The 10331-nt window shown below is 48.5% G+C and overlaps 1 protein-coding gene across 2 annotated transcripts in view; it reads left to right on the top strand.

Annotated features, from left to right (window-relative positions):
- The first annotated feature begins 465 nt into the window (after positions 1-465).
- The window catches only part of Thbs2 (thrombospondin 2), a 28638-nt gene continuing 18772 nt past the window's right edge, over positions 466-10331 (top strand). The window contains exons 1-7 of one of the 2 annotated variants that reach the window (XM_041680410.1): positions 466-595; positions 2983-3131; positions 4280-4836; positions 5678-5762; positions 7607-7803; positions 9352-9492; positions 10200-10296. In XM_041680410.1, the coding sequence (XP_041536344.1) occupies positions 3080-3131; positions 4280-4836; positions 5678-5762; positions 7607-7803; positions 9352-9492; positions 10200-10296 (1129 nt within the window). In that variant the 5' untranslated portion in view covers positions 466-595; positions 2983-3079. Of the gene's footprint in view, positions 596-1546; positions 1621-2982; positions 3132-4279; positions 4837-5677; positions 5763-7606; positions 7804-9351; positions 9493-10199; positions 10297-10331 lie in introns of those variants that run through there. The other variant, XM_041680411.1, reaches the window with a different exon arrangement.

The raw sequence follows: 10331 nt of genomic DNA, 5'->3' as shown, positions 1-10331 counted from the left end.
AACCAAGTCTTTGAATAGAGTAACTTCCCCAGCACAATGGTGAACTTATGGTCTCTCCCTGTTTTTCAGGTTGTCATTCACTTGGTTTAGAAAGACCAGTATCACACTGGATAATTTGAAACACATTGAAACATAGAATTGGCTTTTTTTTTCCCCTGCTCGGCAAAATGGGGAGTCCCAGCCAATCTCGCTGGTTTTATTTATAGCTTTTTATTTCCTGAGAGAAGACAGGAAAAGTGAGTCCCTGCCTTCCCCTCTTGTCTAACTCCTCCCCTGGCCCCTGTCTGGAAAGCCTGGGTGGACATGTAGGAGGGGCTTCAGCTCAGAGGGGCTGGATTTGGCCTGGGACCCCAGGTACTCGGAGCAAATGGTGAGAGCAGAGGAGGAATTATGACACTCCTTCTAAAGAATGAATTAAACGTGCCTCCGCGTGTGTCTGATTGACAGGCCTCTTGGAGAAAGGGCGTATAAAGGAGCCAGTCACCGCCTGGAGGCAGCGAAAGCCTCTGCTGTCTACAGCCTCCCTGGCCAGGTCACTCCTCAAGACAGACTTAGAACACTGACATCGGTCATCATTCATTTTCAAACACACAAGGTACCTTTTTATTTCTAAGACATTTCATTGGGTTGTGATTTTTCAGAACAGGCTTGTGGTTTCCAGGAGGCTGGAGGGGAAAAGTGCAGCTATGTCCTCCCATGCTTAGCAGCGTGGTTTTCTCACCCTAGGTTTGCCCTGCACAGTTAGAGACCAACCAGGAACAGGCGGTGCTGCTGTCTTGGCCCCAGGGTCTCCCACAGCAGGATCCCAGGGATATGAGGGTCTGGCTGGCTTTATTCCTAGGATGCTGGGGAAAGCCCTGACATATTCTACTTTAAAATAAGAGGTTTCTACACTGAAGTTTGATATGGAGGAGGGGCAGAGAAAGGAATGTCGAAAGATCCCTTGAGAATGTGAAAATAATCAGCGGATTATAGCGATCCTAACTCTAAACATTATTAGCAGCTGAACCAAGTGTAGCTGTCTTTATAATGTGCAGTGCCGTGGGCTGGGGGCTCTGAAGGGAACTGCGTTTGGGTTGCTGCTTGGGTAATTTGCTGGTAGGCTGAGGCAACTGAAGGAGGGCGGTCTGGTGGGGAGGGAGGAAGGAGGGAAGCAGGCAGAGCAATAGGTGTTGAGGGGCATAGAGATCACCCAGCAAAGGCACTTTGCTCCTGAGAGGTAAACTTGGGTGAGACCCATGTAAGTTTGTAATGATACCCCATTGCAGAAAGCCTTTATGAAAGTCTACCCATTGCAGTGTGGACTTGTGGTCGGGGAAGAGGCTCCGGCTCAGGGGGCGCCTAGTGCCATGGAGCTGGGATGCAGTTGCGTTGGCTGCCAGGATGCTTGTTCCAGTTCCAGACACTCTCCACTCCTTTGTCCCATTTTGATTTGGGGAAGGCAGCACGATGAGATGGGAGCTTATGCTGGCTTTCTGTGGCACTCCTGATTGCGGTGGATTTTACCAAAGCACAGTTTAAGGGACTCCGCTTGTGCGTGCATGGAAGCAGGCCAACCGTCATTCTGAGATGGAGTTCTCCTTTGCAGAGCTGGCATCCTGCAGCTGTCTTTGGGATAAGGTGAAATTTGGGGGCAGAATCAGATGTCCTGGGGCACACACCTGATTAGGGATTCAAGGGTAGGCCAGGCTGCAGCCTTCAGAGAGGGACTCAGTTGAGATTCTCAACTTTCTCCGAGGTCTTGGTTCTGTTCTAAGTGTCTGACAGGGTCTACCTTGTTCTTCAATTTCCAGAAAAAAACTGCCTCGGGACACAGTGTTAAGAGCCCCCCAAGCTATGGACCCACTGAAGGCATGTTTGCTGTGTCTCAAAGAACTCACTGGATATTCATTTGCATAGGGTCTCTCTCCAACACCCCAGATAGATATTTTAAGAGTGAATTTATCGAGCCACAGACAAGGACACCAAGTCAGAGGATGGGAGGATTGTCTGGATGGACAAGCTGATGTTAAGGGCTCAGGTGGGATGGTGTGCTCAGCTGCCTCCTGCACCATGATCTAGAGCTTAGTAGATGAACACTGGGCAGTGCTGTGGGCATCAGGACCACACTCTCAAAGGCTGAGGATCCTGCCACATCACCTTCCTCTGGAGAGGAGACTTTCACTGCTTCCAGCCTTCCAAAGTGCTCTGGAGAGGGGACTGCTTAGGTGTTTTTATCAATGAGAAACTAGGCCGTTTTAGCCACCTAACAGATGAGGGACTCAGTGTATGGTTCCATTTCCTTAGAGCAGGGTAGACAGGGAACAGAGCCAGGGCCATCACCCCATACTCCTTCCTCTTGGATGGGGAGCTGACACCCGGGCCCAGGGAAGCCCATAAGGAGTTAACAGAGCAGGAGCAGTGGGGCTGGGCTTCAAGCCAGGCCTCCTGACTTCCTCCAATCCAAAGTCCAGTGAGCCAACTCAGAATCCCTGAGAATGGAAAAACAGGCCTGCAGGAGACTAGCACAGTGGGGTAAAACCCTCCAAGTAAAATTTTCTGCTTGTCCTAAGAAAATGCACTGAGTTTATTCGTAACTTCGTATGGCAGTTAGTATTGGTTGTGTTTAATTAAGGCAGCATAACGGGTTTTTCCTGGACATTGACATAGAATGCCTGTCCAGAGTCTTCACCCCACAGGACCTGGACTTCAGTCTGTATCAGAGTTCCTCAGGGGGAGCAATGCTTTGGTGCAGCCCCCATTTACTCCTCCAAAGGGCAGGGAGCATAGTCTCAGCCGCAGGAACCCTAAGTTGTTATGGTGACCACTCAGCACGAGTGCTCAGAATCCCCTCTCCTCGATGTCAGGGAGAAGTAGGGGATGAGTGCTAGCAGCAGTTAGAAGAACCTAGTTGGAAAGGAAGCTTCTTGTCTAAAGTTTTGCTTCCCACAGATACATTTGCTTCTGATTTTTGTGTGAAAACTGTTTTTTTTTTCCTCAAAGGTCACGTGTGCAGATTTCTCAGTGACACTCAGGCTGCAGCTGTGCGCTCATCACCGGCGAGACTGCTTCTCTTCTGAGTGTCACGGGTGGAGACAGGATGCTCTGGGCAATGGCCCTGCTGGCTCTGGGCTTGGGGCCAAGAGCTTATGGTGAGAAGGGACATAACCCTTGTCTCTGTTTGCAGTGTGGCTTAGCTGCACTGACCAGCTAAGACCAGCAAGAGTCTTGGAGTCTGCATCTTGCATGTGAAGTTTTCTTTCTATGTTTGTCAATAAAAAAATGCTCTTACTTTTGAGTCTGTATAGCATGGAGAGATGGTCTTTTAGAAACTGAGGTACTTGCTTCACATAGCTGGGTCTTTATGCATTATTATCATTTATATAACTTGGGCTGCCATTTTTAGTGGCAATAGTCACCAGTTCTAATTATTATACAACTTGGGCTGCCATTTTTAGTGGCAATAGTCACCAGTTCTAATTATTTTAATTGTGTTGCTGCTAATATTTTTATTTAAAATGATAATATTTGTGCCTCTATAAGCAGTGATTTATTTTCTTTTCAGTTTCTGGGCACCTGATGAGAAGCTATGTTTTGTTTTAACTTTCTCGTCAGCATATCCATTTGAATTATTGAGCCTGCTCTAATTTTGCTAAGATCTGGTGACTTTTCTCATTGGCAGCTGGACAGTGAGTTCAGACCCCTCACTGAGAGTCACGCGGTCCATTGCTGTCTCAGATCCTGGCCCACAGTGCACACTAGCTATTATTCATTGAAGGTATTTCTACAGAAATGAAAAGAGGTCTACACCATCTGTTTAAGGCAGAATGCCATTCCAAGAATGCAAGATAGGATTTAGTGGACCCTTAAATCCCACAACCAAAAGCCAAAGGTCTACTTTTTAAACTTCTTTCTTCCCCAGCCACATAAAGGAGGGGATGGCTGTGCTCAGCCCAAATCTGGGACAAAGAACAACAGGGATGGGGGGTGGAATTCAGAGGCCTGGTCTGGAGGGAGATTTGGGCAGATGTCACAGTGCTGACATTTATGAAAGAAGCCATGTTGTGGGTTCTGGGAAGACACAGAACACTTTCTACACTGTAGCCCTTGACAAAGCCATACCACAGTGCTGCGGGTAGCCTCCTATGGCTCAGCCAGTGGTGGGGGAGATGGAGATGCACACATAAAGCTTTGCATCTTGTCATGGGGAGAAGCCCCTGTGAGCTTGTGGTTCTCCAGCCCACATCCTGGAAAGCCTCCTTTCAGCCTGTAACTGTGCCTCTGTGGTTCTCTTCGGCAGCTGGTGACCAGAGCGAAGATACTTCGTTTGACCTGTTCAGCATCAGCAACATTAACCGGAAGACCATCGGTGCCAAACAGTTTCGAGGGCCTGACCCTGGGGTACCCGCTTACCGTTTTGTACGCTTTGATTACATTCCCCCAGTGAGGACAGACGATCTCAGCAGAATTGTCAAGCTTGCAAGGACAAAGGAGGGCTTCTTCCTCACAGCCCAGCTGAAGCAGGACCGCAAATCCCGGGGCACACTCCTGGTATTGGAAGGCCCCGGCACCTCCCAGAGGCAGTTTGAGATTGTGTCCAATGGCCCAGGGGATACCTTGGACCTCAATTACTGGGTCGAAGGCATCCAACACACCAACTCCCTGGAGGATGTGGGCTTGGCTGACTCCCAGTGGAGGAATGTGACCGTGCAGGTGGCCAGTGATACCTATAGCCTATATGTGGGCTGCGATCTGATTGACAGCGTCACCCTGGAAGAACCGTTCTATGAGCAGCTGGAAGCAGACAGAAGCAGGATGTATGTGGCCAAAGGTGCATCCCGAGAGAGTCACTTCAGGGTGCGTGTGCCGCACGGCAGCCATATGACAGAGCTGTGAGGGGAGCTCATGGCGTGGGGCAACTCAGTGTAGCCTTTGTGTTGGAAAGGTGTAATCTTGCCTTGGACAAACCACATGTGTGTGCACTCTACACACCGGCACACACTGCATACACATTCACACATATCACACATGCTCAGATGTACGGTGCCTATGCTGTATCTTCTGATGGGTGTACCCTTTCCTCTCTCACCACAGATTAAGGGACGTTTGAGCAGTGCGCTCTTGCAGGCCTGCACTTATCTGTGAAAGGAATGTGTGTCAAAGCTTAGTTATTTGACCTAGATGTGCAGGCTCTGTCCGGTGCTGCTATAGCTGTCTGACTGGCCCATTCATGTTACATTAACTCCCTTCTCCTGGTGTGACCCAGAGGCCACTTTTTCTGAACAAGTACGTGTTTCTGAGACTTGAATTGCAAACAAGGACACAGCATTCCAGGTCCATGTGCAGAAATAGCCCAGCATGTCTGTGGGAACATACAGGGGACAAAATTTGCCTATCCCTAGGCCTCCCTCATTCTTCTCTAGGGTTAATTTTCTCCTAGTTAGAAATGTTTTTATCCTAAACCTTTGTGCACAGCATGCATGCATGTATGCATGTGATGTGTGTGTATGTGTGTGTGTAGTAGCATTTTCAAAGTAGCAGGAATAGGGTCACTGATATAAAAAGACTTCTGGCCTAGTGGATAAAGCAGAGGTGACTTGGTGCTTTTGGAATCTTCTGTTCTGTGTTTGTTAAGGTGTCATCTGCTTCCATCAAGCTCATGGTTTAGCTGAAGTTCTGTTCCTCTGTCTCTCCCCAGGGCCTGCTCCAGAATGTCCATCTCGTGTTTGCAGATTCTGTAGAAGACATTCTAAGAAAGAAAGGCTGCCAACAGAGCCAGGGAGGTAGGTGAGCTCTCTCCTAGGAGCTTCTCTTCTTTCCTGGTGGGTTGCTGCTGGGCCACGTGTGAGTGTCCTGCTGGGAATTAGGGTCAAGTGGGCAACTGCGCTGGCCAGCTTAGACTTCTCAGCCCTTGAAAAATGACAACTGTTAAGGATTAATTCTGAATAGATTTCAAGAATAACAATCCATTTTCGGGAGGTTCTAGGAAGGTAATCCAGTCCATGATCAAGACCATTCACCCCTCTTATGGCTTCTGAACACATTCTAACCTGTAGGTTCCTTCAACAGGATTATTTTACACTCTGAGTTACAAGTCAGCAATACGTAGAACTATGAAAAGCAAACACTTAGGTCTTTCCAGAAGTTCTGAGCCCTTCTTAATAAAATAGACTTACACAGAAGTCCACATCTGTTCTCTGAAGATGGGGAGTGAGGATGGACTCATTGGATTCATGTACTTTTATCCGTATGTCAGAACCCACTGTGAGTTCTCCCCTCAGAGCTTGGGTCTGGCAGAGACCGCCATTCTCCTCCCTGGTCATGTCACACTTGACTATTGCAGTCACTGGGAAAACAAACTCATGAGCCTGGTCTCAGAGTGTGACTTCTTTGATGTTTGTGAAGATAAGAATGTCTGTTTCGAGGCTGAGTCATTCAGACTTCACAGCTGCAGACACTGGTGTAGATCTGACAGGAACAGACTGGCTCAAACATCCGTCTGTCATCCGCTGGAACCCATCCAGGGCAGAGGCAGGGGGTGCAAAAGCACAACTTGGCTGATTTTGATTAATTCTGAGATATGAAAAGTAAATATCTCAAATGAACTAAAGATTTTTAAAACATAAATGAAAATAAATGCTGAAAAAAATCTACTCAAAATCTATTTAAGAGTGTCCCTGTCTACTTATACAAGTACTTATTTTAGCATGACTTTTTATGGTTAGTAGCACACTACATATAAGAGGCTTCCAGCAGACATGAGGATTGCAACAAGGTTTTGAGCCCAAGTAATAAACACTCAGCTGTGAGTGAATGCCTGTCATCCCTTCCTTCTTTTCTCTCCGGGGCTCTCTCCTCTCTGGAGCCCTTGGCTCTGGATGCACTGAGGATGACTCTGTTTTTGGACTTGTCTCAAAGCAACTTGAGAATTAAAGGAGTCTGTGAATGCGTGGTCCAGGCAGACTCCCTGTGATTGGGCCAAGGCTGTGAGAGCCTACCCGCACTCCAAGGAGCCACTGGGCAGCAGAAGATACTGTGTGGAAAGAAAACAGTTTTTCCTAGAAGTGTATATTTCTGTATGCTTTTATTCTGAAAGAAAGCCCCAAGAATGGGTTTGCAGGTTGAAATGGGACTACAAATTACTTGTCTCCCATTGCTCTGCTTTGCCCTTCTCTGTTCCTGGACCGCTGCCCCACTGGGGAATCTTACAGGCCTAGGAACCTGTTCCACTTCGTAGTCGCCACCCAATGTTCTTGTGTTGATGGATACAGTCTAGCAAGTGGCCACTCCAAGAAAGCATAGAGTTTCAAGGGTGCTGGTTTATAGCTGCAGAGGTGACACCTCAGGAGCTGTGCTTCACTGATCACATGAGTGGGTGCCAGTGTACAGTGGTCAGTCTGACCACACCAGTGGGTGCCAGTGGACAGTGGTCAGTCTGACCACAAAGTGGGTGCCAGTGGACAGTCTGACCACACCAGTGGATGCCAGTGTACACTGGTCAGTCTGACCACAAAGTGGGTGCCACTGGACAGTGGACAGTCTGACCACATCAATGGATGCCAGTGGACAGTGGTCAGTCTGCCATCTTACAGCCTGTGCTCTGCTGACCGTGCTTTCTCTCACGTAGCTGAAGTCAACACCATCAATGAGTACACAGAGACACTCCACCTGAGTCCCCACATCACCACAGAACTGGTGGTCCAGGGTGTGGACAAGACACAGGAAGTGTGCGCACACTCCTGTGAGGAGCTGAGCAACATGATGAACGAGCTGTCTGGATTGCACGTCATGGTGAACCAGTTGAGCAAGAACCTGGAGACAGTGGTGAGCACACGGGAGGTGGCAGAGCGAGGGTAGGGGGAACAGATGGTAGCCTGTCAGGGAAGCCCTCCCAGCAGCCATCCAGTCAGCCTCTGAGGACTAATTCTTCACTGTTTTGGAGAATCTATGATTAGAAAATGGTATTAAGAGGCCATTCAGGTTAGACCCTTCAGGACCTGGTCTACCACAAAGTTGGTGGGAAGAAAACCCGAAATGCAAGAAACATTGCAAATAACAACACAGTCAGGGGACACAAGTTCCTCACATTAAAGCTGTGTTTCTGGGAAATACGTCTCCCAGAGAATAAAAGACGTCCGTGCAGAGGAAGATATTTTAGGAGAAGGGCAGAGTTTTGAGAGGAATAGTCTACAGGCTTGAGGAATGTCTCAGCCTTATTGTATTTAAGGTCAAACATGTGTGTCCCAAAGTGGGTGGAAGCAGGGGACAGAATTGCACACACCAGAGCGGGCATCTTGAGGCTTTGAAGAGGGAGGTGAGAGCTGTAGTCTCTCCTGGCTGCAGCTCCCTGACACCCATAATATCATGAGAAGAAGAGAGGGCAGGGAGACCATCACACACACACTTCCTGCAAGCCTCCACTATGGCTCAGGGAGAAAGTCCCATGACAAGGCCTGTGCAGAGTGCCCTGTGGGGCTGTCTTTTGGGCAGAAGCTTCTCCTGTTTCTGTTTGCCTCTTAGTGAGGGTCCCTGGGTGGTATCCCTTAATTCATTACTGTGCCAGGAAGTACTCAGTGCACAGTGATGGTCCTGGCTGACTTGACAGAAGACCTGGCTACAGAGCTCAGAAGAGACAGGGGCTGAGCACAGGGTCTGGCAGCTTCCCTACAACTGTAATGTAGTCCAGGTCCAATGTTACTGAATGTGAAATCAGAGGTCAAGGAAACGTGTGAGCCCTGAAGCTGTACAAAGCCACAGAGGTGGTGTTTCTGTATTTGCTGTAGAGGGTTCGTGACACCCATCTGACTTCCAAGTTCAGACATTGCACCTTGGGTGAACCTACAGAGTTCTGAGATGGCCAAAGCAAATACATACATGTTTAGTGGCATTTTGTGCAGATTTGTCTTGTGGCCGTCTTCTTCCCCCTTTCCCTGGTATAATGTCCAGGTGGCTGGTCTTGTGGCCGTCTTCTCCCTTGCTATCAGCTCATTGCACATCTTTCTCATCCTATCTGCTGAACGAAAGGAAGATGAGTGAATTCATAAACTGGCCTCTTTCTCCTTCCCTGAGCTCTGCCCACTGTGCACAATGGTGGTTTTTGAGGAGTTGAGCAGGCAGCGCTTCTGCATATCTGTGTGTTGGGTATTAGCTGTGAGCAGGGAAAAGGCAGCGAGGCTGAGACGTGTGTGTAGCTGAGTTCTGTGATACGGTCTTTGTTGCAGAAGTTCATGTGGATTGCAGTCCCATCTGCCTTTACCTGACCCTAGTATCCCAGGGCAATGTTCCATCTACACCTGGAGGTTTCAAGGCTTGACCTAAGCTCGATGGAAGAGAACCTTGAATTCTTCTCCTAACTCTCGCCTCTGTTTTCAGTCTAATGACAACCAATTCCTCTTGGAGCTCATCGGAGGCCCTATGAAGACCAGGAACATGTCAGCTTGCGTGCAGGAGGGCCGAATCTTTGCAGAAAACGAAACCTGGGTGGTAGACAGCTGTACCACGTGCACATGCAAGGTGAGTTTGGAAGATTGGTTCTTCTGGGGGCAGAAACGCCCTGCACAGGGTGGGCGTGTTCAAATTGACACATGCAGATCCTAAGGGCTGCCAATGACTTGCTCACACACACGTACAGAAAATGTTTAGATACATGGGAGGCTCACCACGAGAGCCTTAGACATGGAAGCGAACACAAATGTAACTTAAATTGACCTCATTTTGCTGTGCATAAAGAAACCACAAGCCTGAGGGTGGGGTGGTGTGTCCAGCATTGCCACATGATGAGAAACAGTGAGAATCCAGCTGTATCAGCGCCTCGCTAGTGTGTGGCTTGACCCCATTCATCTCTGACAGGGCCCCAGCGCTCACGGAGATATCTGGGAAGCCTGGTCATGATTGAGAAAATACAAATGTTCTAGTTTCTTCTCATTAATCCCTGTCCGTGTGTTGACCTCAGATGTCGGGAGATCTGGGACTAGTCACTCATTCTTCTTCTTTCCCACCCAGAGGGCTCAAATGCTGATGCCGTCATCTCTCTGCTCATGGCGGGAGGATACAGTGTCAGTGCTCAGAGTCCCCTTGGGTCTGCTCAAGCCCTATATCTGAAGTAGGATTTGTAGACAGAAAAACTCCTATTTTTCTTGCTGATTTTTCCTCATCCAGATCCCGTGACAATGTCTATTACATTACATAATTGTTTCCCAAATATTTTTCTGTTCTTTCAGAAATTTAAAACAGTGTGCCACCAAATCACTTGCTTGCCGGCGACTTGCGCCAACCCATCTTTCGTGGAAGGCGAGTGCTGCCCGTCCTGTTCTCACTGTAAGTCTCCGGTAGTGAGCATGTAGCGAGTCCTA

The sequence above is a fragment of the Microtus oregoni genome, unplaced genomic scaffold (assembly GCF_018167655.1).
Source record: "Microtus oregoni isolate MIOR12 unplaced genomic scaffold, Mior012 000033F_ref0000390, whole genome shotgun sequence".
Taxonomy (NCBI): Eukaryota; Metazoa; Chordata; class Mammalia; order Rodentia; family Cricetidae; genus Microtus; species Microtus oregoni.
This window is presented reverse-complemented; position numbering and strand designations above follow the sequence as displayed.